The sequence below is a fragment of the Heliangelus exortis genome, chromosome Z (assembly GCF_036169615.1).
Source record: "Heliangelus exortis chromosome Z, bHelExo1.hap1, whole genome shotgun sequence".
Lineage (NCBI taxonomy): Eukaryota > Metazoa > Chordata > Aves > Apodiformes > Trochilidae > Heliangelus > Heliangelus exortis.
The window spans coordinates 9,208,676-9,226,258 of record NC_092454.1 but is presented as its reverse complement, the minus strand read 5'-3'; the positions used below and the strand labels follow the sequence as shown (position 1 = coordinate 9,226,258).

Below are 17,583 nucleotides of genomic sequence, written 5' to 3'. Positions count from 1 at the left end.
CCCACTAGAGGGTACAGCTGCCCTTTGAGCAGAGTGTAGCTCCCTGTATTAATCAGCCAGCAAGCTAGTGTGGTTTGTTTATTAATGAAATTATTCTTAGTCCTTATTTTCACTGCAGTAAGTTATTAGAGTGCATTGTTAGTCACCAGCCTGTGGAGGTTCTTTTGAAAATATGATTTTTGTGACTATGTGTCACAATTTTTTTTGTCCCTACAAACACTATTATTACCCTAGATGGATCCCATAAGGAATGATGTTGCAGTGTTTCCAGTGACCCTGCTGCTTTGGGATAGAGTATGGAAAGTTTTGGGTTTTATTGCCACCTTCTGAAATAATACAGTCCAGCTTTGCTAAAGAATAGTTTCTGCCTTCTGTGGCACCAAACTTTAAGGCTGCAAAATGGAGACAATTAATCACTAATTTTGAGAGAGTCAAGAGTTCTTTTTATTGCTATAGTCTTATTGTACATCTGTAGGCTTCAGAATGATGGGAAATTGAGGCATCGCTGCTTCTCTTTTTTTTTTTTCCTCTATCCTCAGTCTCTTAATTAGCCTTAATGAGGTGTTCTGCATATGTCATGCTGCATATTAAATGTAGTATATCACTTAATAGCTGATCCATGCCATATGAAGTCACTGAAACTTGTTCATTGTCATGTAAAGATCATATTTATTTTTCAGCATGTTTTTTATTTTGATGAAGTCTTTGGGGAGTCATGTACCAATCACGATGTGTATATGAAGACAGCTCATCCTCTCATTCAGCATATTTTTAACGGGTAGGGCATCATTGCTTTCATTTGTTATTTTTTGCCTTGTTGCTTTCCAGTTTAATGCTTTAATTTTTCTTTATGCTTTTCATCTTTTCAAAAATACATTCATTTCACCTTTACCACATGCCTTCCCCCTTTCAAAATGTCCTTGATTGCAATTCTGACATAATAAATCAGGGAAGACTTTCTTCACATTTGGTGAGAAATCTTTAATCATAAAGGAAATTAAAACTGGCCAGCCTAGAATGAAAAAAATCTGTGCCAGGGTTTCTGGAGTCACCACTCGAGCAAAGGCCCCCATTGTGGATATCATGCTCATCTGCTGAGGGATAACATCAACTCTTTCATGAAAGTGCTGTGTAATTCTTTTGCATATATTTGTACAGGGAAATAGAAATTATTAATAACCTTCTGATTTGTTTTTATTGTTTTATATTTGCTTAGAGGTTTAATCATAGATATTTCCTGATCAATGTGAAACTGGTGGTGGCTTTACAGGAGTGAGCTTGTTTTCAGCAAAGTAACAACCTTTAATGTAGTTATATTTTTGAATCTTTGAAAGAAAGGATTACCTACCCATGCAGAAAAATAACAAAACAGAGCATTCTGTTACTGAAATTCTCCAAGCATCAGCAGAGAGACAGCTAACTTGCTGTTAAGAAGATGAAAGTTAGAAAGGAGTATGAGGCTCTTAGCTTTCTATGCAATAATCATGAAAGGCACAATTCACAATACAGCTAATCTAGTACTGCCACCAGAGGAGATACCACTGATTTTTATTCTTGGCTTTCCTTAACTTTTCTGTCTCTTCTGATGCATCCCCTTCACTGGCATTGGTCTAATCTCTCACCATGGTGAGCAATTGCTGCAATCTAAGCTGTCAAGAAATTGTTCAGTATGCTTACTATAGCCCTGCATTTTTACCCTTAAATCTGTGTCCAGGAGTCACTGAGCCACATAAAAGGTATTGGTTTTTAAGATAGGGGGGTACAAATATATTTTGCTCTGTAGTCCTTTTTTTTTGTGGTTGATTCAGTTCCCTTTATCTGTTCATATCCTAATTGTGGGTTCAGTGTTTGTATAAGAGCAAGAATTGGGTAAGAGATGTAAGCACAGAGTAACCTCAACTTAAATGGGTTTGAAACAGAGCCATAGCCTGAGACCTCCTTGGCCTTTTATGTTGCATTTCCAATATAATCTTAAAATGATACAATGACAAAGATGAAGCAATCTGGATTAAGGATGTAGTTTCACTAGCTGGAGTGCATGAACCTGACAGGTTTCTGTCACTGAACAGAGATGATCCTTTTCCTTAGGCCCCACCAGATACATTCTCATAAGATATATTAAGCCATTTTGGACATGTTTTGTGACCCCCTGTGATGTACTTTAATTCACTAAAAGAGCAGAAAATTAGCTGGCAAAAAAATGGGAAGCTTTCTGTTGTTTCAGTGCAGTGAAGTCAAACATCAGAGCCAGGACAGGCAGGGTGGGTAGGTCACACAGCTGGGAGCAGAAGGGAAGAGCAAGACCTTCCCTTAGGCAGCAACAGCTCTTCAGATTGATTTAGCTGTGTACAGGACTGCAGCCTGAGACAAAGTAACCTCACTCAGTAAATTATAGTGCTGGGGTGTTAATTTTCATCAAGGACAACGTATGTTAATACAGAACTTGACTTGTGGTTGTTCTGTGTCTCATGTCACAGTCATTTTTCTGTGTGATTCATCATCAGTAGGATTCCCATTCATAATCCTATGATATGTGTGCAGCATCTAAACAGCTGGAAAAATAATGATGAATTCTTAGTTCCCTTGAATGGATTTTTGGCATCTGGAAGGAAGGAAGAGAGCCAGCATGCTGTGGCATGCCAGATCTCCATAGGACATGCTTGGGAATCACTGTTAAGTGTTTTGCAGTTTCCCAGATAGGACAGCAAGCCAAATCTCATTGCTAAGAGTTTGCTATGCTGACATTGCTTTTAATAGAAATTAATAAATCAGATATGACACTAAAAATATAAGTTATCTTCACAGAGGCAATGCAACCTGCTTTGCATATGGGCAGACTGGTGCTGGCAAGACTTACACTATGATAGGTACTCACCGGAACCCAGGACTCTATGCCTTGGCTGCCAAGGACATCTTTAGACACCTGGAATCATCACAATCAAGAAAAGATCTCCTTGTTTTGATCAGTTTTTATGAGATCTACTGCGGACAGCTTTATGACCTGCTAAATGGAAGGAAGAGGTATTTAAATAAAAATATGTTTTTCCTATAAACCTATGGTTATGAATCTGTTGGTTCCAGGGCATAGATCAGTTACTGTTTCATGTAATTACATTTAGCATATTACCATTTATAGTAAATGTTATATATTTTATTAGGGTTTTTCCTAGGAGCACTAGAGAGGGAGGCAGAATCTGACACTGAATACTGTGGCATTGGTGGGGCTCCTGGTTGTTATTGTTTTCAAGGGGAAGGAAGTATGAATAGGACCTGTGGTTGAGATGTGAACTCATGCTGCTTTGCTTAGACTATAATAATAATATAATAGCTGAACATCCATAGGTAGAGAAAGAACCTTCTTGTGGTCAGAAGTTCTTAATGCCAGCCATTGTAGAGTCCCTGTAATTCCCTCCTCATACACAACTTCCAGCTGTCCCTCTTGCTATGCCAGTGGGGCTTTGGTTTTTGCCACTTCAGCCTCCAAAGATCCCATTAAATTCCCACTGCAGTCTGCTCACCTTCTCTCTGAGATCAGTCACTGGACTGGAGCAAGTCTCTGTAGGTGATGCTGCTTTGACCCTCAGTAGTAGCACCTCAGCCCCAAACTCACTTGGATGGACATAGACTCCTACAGAAGCTCCATCCAGAATGGCAATTGGAATAAGTCTGTATGGAATTCAATTTAAAAAAAAAAAAAATCTAAAAATCACTGTGGTCTGAAATCTCTAAATAAAATAATACTATATCTTGACAGTCACTTCAGATCTCAGCAGTGAAATCTTTTCAGGGAGATCTGTAAGAAACATAACCTGTCAGCTTGAGGCCTTTAGTATCCTGGAGAGCCCGTGCTATCCTTAGAGGACAGCACAGCACACAGGAGGGAGGCTCTCTTCCTGGGGAAGTGAGCACCTCTTCACAAGGGAGGCTCCATTTTCTGTTCATGTGTGTTCCCTTTCACCTGAAGAGTTTTTAAGGAGTAAGTAGTGTAACCTGCTATGTAAGGAGCTAATTTACTATGGAAGAAAGAGTGTCTTCATGTTTTCTGCATGTCCTTTGGCTAGTTTACATGTCACTTAAGAAGATAATACTTCCTCCTGAATGCATCATGTCTGTATTCTTCCTGTATATTGTGATAGTTCTATGTGATTCTTAGCAGAGCTGCTCTGAAATCTGGTTTTATGGCTAAGGGAGCAGCTTTAAAATCCTGTGCAAAAATCTTCAGAACTTGAACAGTATAACTAAAAGTCTGAACTTCCTAGAGAAGCCTAAGATGCAGCTGAGGCAGGAACTCAATAATGTAAATGGGGTATTTATTTCCTTTCTTTATTATATTCCTGAACTTGAAGAAACACATTGAAATGTCAGTGGTATATATTATAAATAAGATATCTCTTCAGCTCTGAAAATAAGTGAATGGCAGTGGTGCCTTTCCCTAGTCAGTAGGCTTGATTGCTTTTTCACGGTGTCATAGCCCTGACGTATGTTTTCATTCATGCTGTTTGAGATTTCAGAAATCTCCTTTCTGCACTCTTTCATTTTCAGACTTTTTGCAAGAGAAGATAGCAAGCATGTTGTTCAGATAGTTGGCCTGCGAGAGGTTCAGGTGGACTCTGTAGATCTACTGCTGGAGGTAAACTATGTTAGTGATTATTTTTCATCTTCTGCAGCCTCGTGTGTCATTTGCAGAGATTATTTGTTGTGCAGTAGATGTTTATATTCCTGTTTAAGGTTCTGAAATTGTCAACCCTACCAGATCACTGAGGAATGCAACTAAAGTGCCTTTATTCAGTGAGCTTCTTGGGTCACAGTGACTTGTGTTAACAACATGCAAGCTGTTGATTTGCAGCTGTCAGTTCTGCTGCCACTCCTTATGGAAAGATCTCTGCCAAGAAACATACTGCTGTCACTATTCCAGAAATAAGATAATGTACCAGCAAGGCACTTTGGAAACTGGATAAGTATTTTCTCCCAGTGTGGTTTCATTAGCTTCTATGAACATAAATTTCCTGTATTAAAGGTATGTGGATGTGGGACAAAAGATATAAATTTGAAAATAAATAAAACCACAAATTAGAAAATATTTATGGTTGAGATACTGATCTGAATTACTATTAAGTAATTTTTTTATTTAAGTATATATATTTAGTATAATATACTAAATTAAGTAATAAGTTTTACATTTAAGTATATATATTTATATACTTAAATATTTAAGTAATCTGAATTAGGATTAAGACACTGCTTAGGTAATGATGGGTGGTAACAGCCACGGACAATTAGGATCTTTAGGTGACACAGCACAAGTGAGGCTTCAATTTCCCTTCCCTGCCTGGCAGAGCCCTAAAAGGGCACTGGCAATTTTTCTGCATTCTCCTGTAGCAAACAAGCTAGTTAATTCTGCTTTTTATTTATCCTCACCCGGCATAATTTGATTCCTTTCTCGATAAGGAATTCTAAATTAAAAGTGTCTGACAGTGTAATTGACTCATGAAAATTGGGATGGTGTTGCCCATTTATATGCCATTTAATTCTGTTCTTCATCTTCCCATTAACTCCAAGCTTTGGGACATGCTGGTGGTGCTCCTGCAAGTGTAAATTTGCTGTGTGGTTTATTAGCACATTTATTAACACATTCCACACACAGATGACTTTATTCATATAGGTATTTTGGGGGAAAAAGAGATTTTATATTGTCCACATTATTTTAACTGTTTTGACTCAGACCTTCTGAGCAATCTGCAACAGATACATGAGAAGAGTCTTGAATACATCCCCAGTTACTCACTGTTCACTGATGTTGGTTTTAGTTCAGAAATTATCTGCATTTAGCACTAATATAACACTCATGAGCTGCAGCAGTTGGTTAGTTTGCTGGTTGAGAAGTGACCACTGGAAGACAAGTGTCAACTAAGGATGTATGGATCTTGTTAGATAATATTTTAATTTGTTCTTATGATTAGAAACAACATTAATGACAGTTTATGAATGTTCTCCTGCAGTTGGCTTCTAGGCTTTCTGCAACAGTCCTTAAAAGTTTTCAAAAGACAATTGTCCAGATATCTATTTTAAAGAAGCTTTTGTCCATCTCCATTACCTCTCTTTTTTGTTTTCTCGTTTTATTGTTGTATTCAGAATAATTTATGTTTTAACTTTATTCCTTACTCTGGCATAATTTCTCTTAGTTATGGAAATGGGGAAATGTTTTGGCACTTTGTATTTTGCAAGTAACTTTCTGGGTAACAGTATGAGCTAAGAAAGTGAAATTTCCAAAGAACACAAGAAATAGTCAATCCCGTTATGTCTGCAGTCTTTTCTTTCATTGTTGCCATACCTTTTTTTCCTAATTGTATAGTTTGGCTATTTGGCAAATACAAAAAAATGTGTGATACAAGAACTTCTTACCTGCAGTATTGCTCTCTGAGCTCTGCAGTGTCACTGCAAGCATGTCCATATGCAAAGCTGTGAAAGAAAACATTGGAAGGGATCCTAGTCTAACCCACCTTCTGCCCTGTACTGAATTTTAAGGATGTCTCCTAATGTTACCTCATCTTGGGAGGACAAGATCTCTTTCTGAGAGACTATGTTTTTATTTATAATTTGTTTGGATTTTGTCCCTGTTATTGTGCAGGTGATTTTGAAGGGGGGGAAAGAACGTAGCACGGGAGCTACAGGAGTCAACTCTGATTCCTCTCGATCACATGCTATTATCCAAATCCAAATTAAAGACACAGCCAACAGGACATTTGGGAGGTAAGACTGGAAGCAGGAATGGTCAGGACTGATCAGTAAAGGATATCCAGGGACATCCTGGAGGCAAAGAGGTGATGAGTTAGTGAGCAGCCGTGTGTTAAATTGGAAGGTGGGGTTAAAAGGGACTTAGAGTAAGTTTCACAGTCATTTCTCTTTCCCAGGGACAGTGTTTGAGCCACATCTGTGAAGAGCTTTGTCAGACTTGTTAGTAAAAATTTCCAGTGAAGGAGTTAGGCAATCAAGTCTATCCCTTTATCTTCAGTGTTTGAATGCTTTTCCTGTCTTGGAATTAATCTGCCTGAAGGCACATGTCTGCAATGGGCACATCCACATGGGAGTTTGTCACCTTTGAAGTCAGTAAAAAGAAAAAGTTTCTTGGACCCACTTCATGCCATTCTGCAAAGTCATCTAAATTAGGTCAGATGGATTTGCTCCTCAAAGCACCTCTGTCCTTTAATTGACTACAAAGGGAGCCTGGAATGACTAGCTCAGGTGGAGATTATTCCAGTAGAGATGTTTGTCATTGGTCAGGGGAAAACCAGTACCTCCCCTAAACCTCCCTGACAATTTGAGACTGTGACTCTGATGCTATCTGCAGCAGACAAAACACAATTTACTTGTCTTGTAGCAGCCATTTTATATATTTGAAGACCATAATTGTGCCTATTCTCAATCATTTTTTCTCCAGATTAAATAACCTCAAGAACCAGGTCTGAGGAAAGAGGTCTAGGTAGCTATATAACTGCTGAGCATCAAAAAAATATCCTGACACACCCTTCCAGCAACTGCCACACAGTTTTACATCTTGGGATCTTTTTTTAAATAAAAGGCAAAGTGAAAGAGGTACAAATAGAAGAGAGAGAAAGAAGCAGAGCAGGCAGGCTTAGAAATAGAGGTATCTGTGGTTATTTATGTGTGGTGTGTGTGCCATTTGTTTTTTATTACTGAAAGTGTGCTGGAGCTGGGGTGGAGAAAAGATCCCAAGATACGCCTTTAAGAAAAGTCTGGGCTGTTCCAAAAAAAGGGAAAAGACAAAGGTACAGTGCAACAGTGTCAATGCAACAGTCAGTACAGCAGCTGCCACCCAGAGATAAGGAACATGAGAGGGAGCAATGCAGTTTTGTGGATGGAAGGGTAAAAGAACACTGAAAACTCAGTGTATTACTGAATACATATTACTGAAAACTCACTGGAAATTTCTGCTCATATTGCCCTGAATTCCCACTGGGCAGGGCAACTGTTTCTTTTGTCTGGAAGGAGAATCAAGACATTAACAATTTCTTTTAATTTATGAAGTTACAAGCACAGTGATTATCTGGAGAAATTAGTGTGTTGCACTTGAAACATCTTATCCATTAAAATATGGAACACTTATCATCACAATTATACTTTGTATATTCATTGTGTTAGTGGCAGGATGCTCTGACACTGTTCCTGCTCTGTGCTTATTTTGGTGCCTTAGATATTTCCAGTGTGTATTTCTTCTTGTTCAGAATTAGTTATTTATAATCACTCATTCTTCTGATGTCATGTGTTGCAGCCTCCTGGTTTGGGGGGGAAAAAAAAAAAAAAAAGAAAAAAAAAAATCTCCCAGGATAAATGCAACTTTGTTTTTTCCTAGGATATCATTCATTGACTTGGCTGGCAGTGAAAGGGCAGCTGATGCCAGAGACTCTGATCGACAAACAAAGATGGAAGGAGCAGAAATAAACCAAAGTCTTTTAGCAGTAAGCTACAGCCTGCCTGGGGAAGGCTTCGTATTTAATCTAGCATGTGCTTTAAGGTTAAAATTAATGATAGAATAACATGAATGTGTTCCATGAAGGGGAAAAATAACCAAAGTACTATTTCCAGTTTGTCTTATGCCTGAATGACAATTTTTGGACAAGAGGGGAAAAAATTGTGATGAAAATAAAGCTTTTTTTTTTTAATTCATTCTTACAGCTAAACACAGGGAAACACAGCATGGAGACTTAGGTATACTGTAATAAGTGTCTCACATTTTAGGTAGAAATTTTTGTCCCTTTTACTTCCAGACAATATCGGCTGGGAATTGCCATATTTTTTTCATAACAGCACATCTGTTCCTGCTGCTTATTTTCACTTCTTGAACTCTGACTTTTCTTTCAAATCAGAAGTGAAGGACTTAAACACTCCACAGCATATAACCAGCAGTTTCTATGTGGGGAGAAAGGAGCAGTAAGAAAGGCCTTCAATGCAAACCTTTATATATGTTCACAGTTGCATAGAGAGGGACAAGGAGTAGAGAAATGCTAAGACAAAGAAGTGCCTCTAGGTGTACATTGTGCAGAAGACTTTGCTCCTCCTTTAGTTCAAAGGAACAAAACTCACTGATGACTGAGGCCTTCTTGTGAGAATGAAGGTGATAAACCATCAGTGAGTATGAAGTCATTGCAGAAGATAGTGCACACAACTGTACCTCCTGGTTTGCTGTAAAACGGAGGTGCTTTGCCCTGTTCTGAGAATGTAGAATGTTCCTTTATACAGAAGTTTTCCTGCAGTGGAATATTAGCACTCATACTGGGAGACATGTAAAGTTAATGTGTTTCTGTGCACAATGTTTTCTGGAGTGCTTGCTGGTGAGTAATTGAGTGGCATGGGGAGGTAGGACCTGAATGAAAAATATTTCTGAGATGTAAGAATACATTATTCTTAATGTAAGCTGAGGGAATTCTTTAAAAAACCTTTAAAATCAGATTATGTGTATTTTGGTATTGTGTGAAGCTGAGCAAATACCTAGTCAGTCTATAGGTAGTGACTGAATTTACCATAAAGGCATCTTTGGTAGGTCTACATGACCAGCAGCTTGTAAAATTTAGTTGTGCTCTCAATGATTATAATGCTCTTTTCAGGCCTTAAAACACATGAAGTTTGAAGTTTGATGCTGGTTTGAATATTTATGTTTCTTTTGAGTCGAACATATTTGGATACTACAGCTATGAGAAGCAGAAAAAAAATTAGAATAGTTTGATCTCTTACTTGTTAAAGGTGAGATTTTTTAATAAAATGCAGTAAAAGTGAGAAATACGTGTCATTTTAAGTGGGTGTATGTAGAATGTAGAAAGGCTTTAAATGTAAAGAGGCTGCTTCATGCTAGTATCACCATGTCAGTGCTGTAATCTGCTTATTTTTCCTTTGATATTTGATCTAAATCACTCATCACCTTGTTATGGTTCAAAGTAACTTATAATTTTTGGATCTGCGAGAACAAAGGCCAACCACCAAGGGCTGGGTGCAAGCCTGAAGTTTTATTTGACAATTAATACAAGCAAAGTGATATAACCCTGTGAAGGTATGACACATAGGTTGCCAGGCAAGAGAGAGAGAAAAAAGAGAAAGAGACAAGAGAGAAAATAGTAAGAGGAAAGGGAAAAGGGAAAAGGGAGAAGGGAAGGGGAGAAGGGAAAGGGAAAGGGAAGGGGAAAGGAAAAGGAAAAGGAAAAGGAAAAGGAAAAGGAAAAGATTGAATAAGTCACAACCACAGGTCCAGAGGTGTCAGGTTTCTTGTTCAAGATGGTGTTCCCATTCCAGACAGGCCCTGATGCAGGATGGTGGGTCAGTGAAGGACATCGAGGAAAGTGGGAACCTCAGTGTTATTTACATACCCCCCAAATTCCTCCCATTCCAGGCAAATGATTCACTGCTCCTTTGTTGGCCCAAGGAGAGAGTAAACTCGTTATTTACAGCTTTTGTCTCCAGGATCAGAGCTGTCATGAGCATCAGTTACTCAGCTGCCAGCAGGAGGCTGGAGGTGTCCTGTTCAGTTCAGACAGAACAGGAGAGGGGACAAGGAAAAGAGAGTCCACCAGTCCTGAACCCAAGCACTGAGCCAGCCAATGGGGCAGGGTTGATGCTGATGAGATTCCCCAAGCCCCCCAGTGCATCCCCTCATATTTGAGGCCTTTTTAGCTTAGAAAGCATGGTAGAGGCATATCAGATGGAACAACCAGACCTCTGCCCACTTAAACCTCCAGTCCTTGTCTCTACCAGGCCATAGGCCATATGCAGACCCTATCTGTCCCCTTCCTCTCCAGCAATCCCTTTGGAGATGCTAATGAGGATTTGGATTGGGGTGGGGTTTGATAAGGTGACTTGGTGCTGGCTCCCTGCAGAGGGTCTGGAGGTGGTTCCTCCATCCAGTCCCTCACTCACTGCCAATTTCAATGAGCATCCAGGCATGACAGGGAGTGTGTTGCTATAGTGCTCACTCCAGAGGAAACATGTCAAAAAAGAGCACGTTTTGGGGCTTGAACGTGACATCCTTTTTAAAAGGCTGGTAATAAGGGATGTTTCTTTAAGACTACAGGCTGCCTCTGTTGTTGGCTGTTGGCAAGAAGATCTGATGCATTCTGTGAAAGGGATGGGTGTATCTAGCTGCTCTGTTCTCTTAGCTATAATGGGATTTCTGTAGCTATGCCTCCATTTCCTAGGCAGTCCGTTGATTCTGTTTTGTGTATAGGCCCTATTAGCCTGTCAAAGGCTGATGTGACTCTTTAGTGACATGTTTGTTTAGACAGGCAGGCTGTGTCTGTGATACCCCCTGGGAGCAGGCCTGAACCTGGGCTCAAATCCAGCTAAATATTTGTTCCTGGTCCCTGCTCTCCCCCCTTTGGTTGGGCTTGGCTTGTTGCACTGGTGTGAAGGCAAAATGCCTGGAGATCAGCTGCCTTCTAACACAGCTCAGTGTACCCATGCACAGGGGGGACACCTAAGCTGCAGATTTATTGTCAGTATGGAGAGGAGTAAGCACTTGCTAGCTCATGCTGTCTCTGACCAAAGTATGAAAAATAGTGCTTAAAAAAGCATAAAAATTTTTTTCTGCTGTTGGGGGTTTTTCAGAAGGGGGAGAGCTCCTCCTAGACAAAATAATTTTATAAGAGATGAGGCTCAAAAAGCTGTGTTTTAGGGTGTTACAGGTAAATCTGTCCTGCAAGCTGCAGCACAGTGTGGTGAGCAGCCAGCTTGGCTTCAGATGTGTTAGCAGCAGGCCCATAGTACTGTGGAGCTCTGCGTGTGCTTACCCAGCTTCCTGGGTTTGCACAGCACACAGAGCTGGCAGGCAGGGCTGGCTGTGCTCTGTGCTGCAGCTTTGCTCCCTTTAATCCATCTGAATCCAGCTGGAGCTGGATCCCTGTGGCTGGGATAGCAGCAAACCCCCCCATACCAGGGATATCACATAAAACGAGTCAATGAGGGAAATCCTGTATAAGGGAAATATTGTGATTCGGTTCCTTGCCAGCGTGTGATTGATGTGTTTTCCTCCCTCTGTTTTGTTGTGGGCTTTGTTGATTGGGTTTTTTTGGTTTGTTTTTTTCCTTATTTTAGCTCAAGGAATGCATTAGGGCACTGGATCAGGAACATGCTCACACTCCGTTCCGGCAAAGCAAATTAACTCAGGTAAAAGGAGCAGAAAGGTAACAGTTGATATTTCTCTGATAAGGACAAAATTTTAAAAAATTTTTAAAAATAAATAAAAACACCACATAAAAAGAGGCAAAATTCAGTAACTGCTTTTAAACTGCTGAAAAAAAGATAAATGTATAATTTTCCAAACATTAATTCTAAAGGTAAACACAGAGTTGAGGCCAACTTCCAGTTCCCCCAGTCAGCCTGGGCTGGGGAATTATGTGGTAAAAACCAGATAAACCAAATGCTAAAACCAGACCCCAAATGGTACCTTCCAGAGTCATTCCATCACCATCTCTGTCCACTTACTCTGCAACTAATATTGCATCTCCTGTGCAGTAACATTTCTTCACTCCAGTTGTAGCATATGCTTTGTCCCTTAAAAAAACACATGGGCACACTTTTGGCACCTAGTGCAAGGGGTTGTTTACAGCCCAAATTAACTCATGTTCATTCTGAATAGTAAAAAAAGACTTGCAAGACAATTTGAGACAAGCAGACTACATTTAAAAAAAAAAAAAAGGAAAAAAAGAAGACAGTAACTGGCCATCACCTGACTGTTAAATTGCCTGTTTACAAACTGCTAATTTCCAGGAAATGCAAGGTAATTTAGCTTTTCCCTATGTTCTGAGCTAATTAACTTTCCTGTGTATGTCATGTAAAATAAGACCAAACAAACGGGTTACAAATGAATACATGAATTGCTAAGAATCTTATTTTTTATTCCCAACACCAGGTGCTAAAGGATTCTTTCATTGGCAATTCCAAGACATGTATGATAGCCAATGTATCACCCAGCCACATAGCTACAGAGCACACCCTGAACACTTTACGATATGCTGACAGGTAAGGTGAAAAACACCAAGAAAAAAACTAATGAGTGGTGTTTGTGATTACATTTTATTTCGGTTGCACCGGAAATTTTTTAGGCAAGAGACGTGATTTTTTCGCGATGCAAATAAAATCCTGACCTGTTCCAAGTGTTATATTTGGTCTTAAAACTCCCTGGGTCTTGGAAATATCATTGTGCTCCCTGTAACTGCAGGGTTACAATCTTCAGTGATCTTTTTTTTTTTTTTTTAATTTTGTATTGTAGTTCTGCCTGGAATGTGTGCAAGTCCTTCACCCTCCTTCCTTCACAGGAGGTGGTAAATCATAGGTTGTGCAAGGGCTTAAGAGGACAAGAGATGCTTACAGGGAAGAGGAGTGTAGGAAACAGTTGAGTGGTAGGGAGGCAGCAACTAAGCAGCAGTTCACAGTTGCTGTGATGAGTCTGATCCAGGAATGCTGTAGGTCTGTACAGATATCACCCCAGCAAATTAGCCCCACCACAACTGCTCCTGAAGCTCTGGGTTATGTCTTGTGGGACTCTGATGTGTGATGCATTATAAAGTGTAGAAATGGAACTCCCTTACACTTAAATAGAGGCCACCTTCACTCATTTTATGTGCTGCACCCTGTGCAAGGAGGTACTTCAGAATACTAATACAGACCTTTCTAGAAGTTCAGGCAATTTGGCAGAAGAGTTTTGATGCCTGTATGGACTACTGACAGCTAAAGGAGAAATCATGGCACCAAATTCAGTGTATAGCCCTAACATGTGAAAACACTACTGTGTTCTAAAGACATTTCTGTTTATCTGAAAGTGGTATTTTAAAATTCAGATGAAAGAACCCTCTAACACTTTTAAGTCTTAGAAGGCAATTCCTTATTGCAGCACTGGATAAATAAGAGATGGTTTTCAGAGTCATGCATGGCATGAGTGACAAGAGACTTATGTTGTACTAATAGATACATATCTATAAGCCTCATTGTAATAAACATGAGATTTCCTGGAACTAATTTTAATATTTATCTGATCTCCTGGAAGTATTTGCATTCTTAATTGTGTGGGTGTGGGTGTCTTCGGTGGTATTTGGGAAGTCATCCTGCAGTGTCCTTTTGTTAATTCCTTCTCTGAAAAGTGCATAAAGTTAGTCAGCAAGTCTAGATGGACTAAGTCAATTTCCATTTATAAGGCCCTTAACTGCTTAAACTTGATATCTATTTACATGCAAAAGATCTGGACACAGCTTAGATGAGCCCAAATCAACATCCTATTGTTTAGGATACTTCAAGAGTTACACAAGCAGAGCTGGACTAATTTTACCTTGATCTACAGGGTGCTGACTGATAGTCTTGTGGTTATTTACCCAAGAATGTGGATTTCATACAGCACATTGTTTCACAAAACAGAATTTCAGTTCAGTATGCATTATATAAAGCAGATTCCCAATTACAACAAAAAATCTATGTTTAATTCTATAGCCATCAAAAGCATGACATCTTCTAATGCCAGTCTCATTTACAGGGTCAAAGAGCTGAAGAAAGGGATAAAGTGTTCTATCCCTGCCACAAACAGGCGTCCGACAGCTGGAATTGCATCTCCAAAACGTGTCCAAAACCCTGGAGAAAAGACTTCTCCAAAGAAAGTGAAGCTAGGCCTTCAGCATCCCTCAAATGTTACAAAAACAAAGGCATTCCAGCCACCCAGTGTCTCTTCTACCTCTACTCCCAGGGGAATCACCAAAGGACATGCCTGCAAAGGAAATCCCAACTCACCATGGTTCCACCACACCAGCCCAGTCAAGGGAGTCCTACAGATGGCACAACCCCTGAAGAAGAAAACTGATGATCTGTCCTCCCTCTCTGAAAAGAACCCCACTGTGAAGGATTTCATTGTCAAAAATGATGCCACAGCAGAAACAAAAGAAAGTGCCCAGGGAGACAAGTATATGCAAGACAGATCACCTGTCCAGTGTCTGAAAGTCCAGACAGTGCAGCCTGTTGAGAAACAGCTTGTTTCTAGAGATGGTGTTTCCTTTGGAGAGGGAAATCTGCCTTCTGATGCCAGACAGGAGTGGGAAAACACCTTTTCTAAACAATGTGTTGACACCTGGACCAATCTTCCACCATTTCAGAAGGAAAGGGAAGAGCACTTACGTCTTTATCACCAGCAGTTTCAGCAGCCACCTATTCTACATCAAAAAGTGAACTATCAGCCTCTTGAGAGGTTTTTACTGCAATACAAGCCTCAGGAGATTGAAGTGAACCAGGAGCTGAGCCTTACTCCCACAGAAGTACAGAGCAATGAGGGGATGCAGCTGGAAGATCTGGATGACAGTGATTTCAGTGAAGATTCATTCTCACCTGTCTGTAGTCAAAAGAGTGTGAAAAGAAGAAATGCCAACAAATGCAGTCAACATTCATTTTTCCTTCATCAAAGAGAACAAGGAACTGAAGAAGAGCAGAAAGGTCCAAAGCAACAGGATTTGTTTTTTAAAAATGCAATACCCATGCAAGAACAAGAACTCTGTGGCAGCTGGGACTGTAGTGAGGGCAGCCCAAAGAGACAGGAATCCATTAAAAATGCAGGCTGCAGCAAAACCCCATCAGACTGGAGCTATGACTTAACTATTGAGTCTTCTTCAAGCAATACTGCAGAAAAACCTTACTGCCTGCAGGAGGGTCCTGCTAGTAACTGGAAAAATGGCAAAGATTTTCTAGCTGATCACAAACAGTACAAATCCAAACACAGATACCTGGTTTACTCCAGTGAAGCCACCTTAATTCCAGAAAAGGATGCTTCAAACTCATATGCTTCTCCTGTGTTGAAATCAGCAGCTCTGGAGTGCAAAGAGATTGACCTCCAGCATGAAGAGAACGAGGAATCAGCTTCAGAGAGACAGGCTGCCATTGCAGATGTAAAATGGAAAGCTCAGAAAAAGGGAGTTAACCATTGTGGATCTTCTAGTTGTTACTCTGAATTCCCTTCTGACCTAATGGCCCCTCTCAAGACATCTCTTCTTAACTCTAAGGAAACAACTGATACAGAGGAAGTGTCTTCTAACCAAGACAAGTCCCCCCGTGTGAAGCAGATGTCAGGCAGGAACATCCTTGGCTCCCAGAACAGGTTTGAGGAAGAAGGCTGGGAGTGTACAAGAAGCAGAGCTTTGACAGACAGCATGCTGGAACTGGGGGAGCAGATGTGTCGTGGTGGGAGACACCGTGCTGTGCTGCACTCCCTACAGACAAGGGACAAGGGTCTGTCACCTGCCTGTTGCTGCTGTTGTGATGGGAAGCCATGCTGCTGCCTCCTGGGATTGGGCTCATCCAAGGAGGGAGCTGTTCAGAGTTTGTTTGTTGGGTGTGACCTGACAGGAACATCTGCAGCTGAATCCATGGGCCCCATGGCAGAGAGTGGTTTGCTTTTCAGTAACTCAGTGTGCAAGGAAGACTCAGGTGGCAGACAGTGTGATGCTGATGTTGAAGGCAATACTGGTAATTCAGGAAAATCCAACTCAAATCAACGACCCAGTGTTGAGCCTGTGGCTCAGGAAATACATGCTGATATGCCTGGAAAGAGTTGTTTTTCATGTGCATCGTGCATTCTCAGTGTGGATCATATGGATTATGCAGTCCAGTCCCTCCCTGAAGAAAGCAGTTTGGTGTTGCAGCCCACGTCAGGACTCAGGAATGAAGATGTCAGTCATTCTGAAGACCCAGCAGACTCATCTCTCAGCCATGGGGAAGGAGGGTTGCTAAAAAACAAGTTAATGCAGAGTACTTCTACACAAGAGACTTTTGCTGCAGGTTCAGGATTTGCAACCAAAGATAATAAACCATTAGCAAATGCAACAAGCACCTCAGGCACATCCAGCAGCAGCTCTCCAAGTGCTGTATCTGAGATAGGAAAATGGCAGAGGGAAGCCCTAGAAAAGGCACAGTAAGTCTTGCTTGTCACTGATGTTTGTCATGAAACTTAGATACATTTGCCTCTTATCTGTGTATCAAAATTAATATGTACTTTAAAAACTGATGGGAAATCAAATTATAAAATAATTATTTAAGAAGGGCAGTGATAATTTGTAGTCATCATCTTATAAATATGATTGCTTGTTACTATATGATTGCTTGATATTTTAAAAGCTCTTGGGAAGCCAGTTATTCTATTACACCTTGAAGGATAACCCTAGAGGAATTAATATTATAACACAAACTGCAGTTCTCACTAACTAACTGGCTTCTTGTAAGCTGTAAAATACCTGTAATACATCAAAACAAGAACATCAAGAACAGAGTCAGGTGATAGTTTGTTCCATCCCTATGGAGAGAAAACAATCAAGAGTGGCTGTGCAGTCACTCAAGATGTAGATGTAAAACTTTATGAGCTCACAAGGACTGGACTGCATTTACAGGACCAAAAACACTGCTGTTGGTCAAAGGAACTTGCTCAGAGGAATGAACAGCCACATTGCCTTCCCACTCCACCTGTTTTTCACCAAAATTACGTAGAGCCTTGTGGTTGTAAGCTGTATCACCAATTAAGTAGCTAATTCTTTTGCTCCTAGATTTCCCTATGGTAAA

General features: G+C 40.3%; 1 protein-coding gene across 3 annotated transcripts in view; it reads left to right on the top strand.

Moving 5' to 3' along the window:
• KIF24 (kinesin family member 24) overlaps positions 1 to 17,583 on the top strand; it is a 31,469-nt gene that overhangs the window by 10,504 nt on the left and 3,382 nt on the right. For 2 of the 3 annotated variants that reach the window (XM_071730694.1, XM_071730695.1), the window contains 8 exons: positions 681 to 778; positions 2,806 to 3,021; positions 4,543 to 4,630; positions 6,629 to 6,750; positions 8,372 to 8,477; positions 12,097 to 12,168; positions 12,914 to 13,023; positions 14,528 to 16,942. In XM_071730694.1, coding sequence (XP_071586795.1) covers positions 681 to 778; positions 2,806 to 3,021; positions 4,543 to 4,630; positions 6,629 to 6,750; positions 8,372 to 8,477; positions 12,097 to 12,168; positions 12,914 to 13,023; positions 14,528 to 16,942 — 3,227 coding nt within the window. The remainder of the gene's footprint in view (positions 1 to 680; positions 779 to 2,805; positions 3,022 to 4,542; positions 4,631 to 6,628; positions 6,751 to 8,371; positions 8,478 to 12,096; positions 12,169 to 12,913; positions 13,024 to 14,527; positions 16,943 to 17,583) is intronic. The other variant, XM_071730696.1, reaches the window with a different exon arrangement.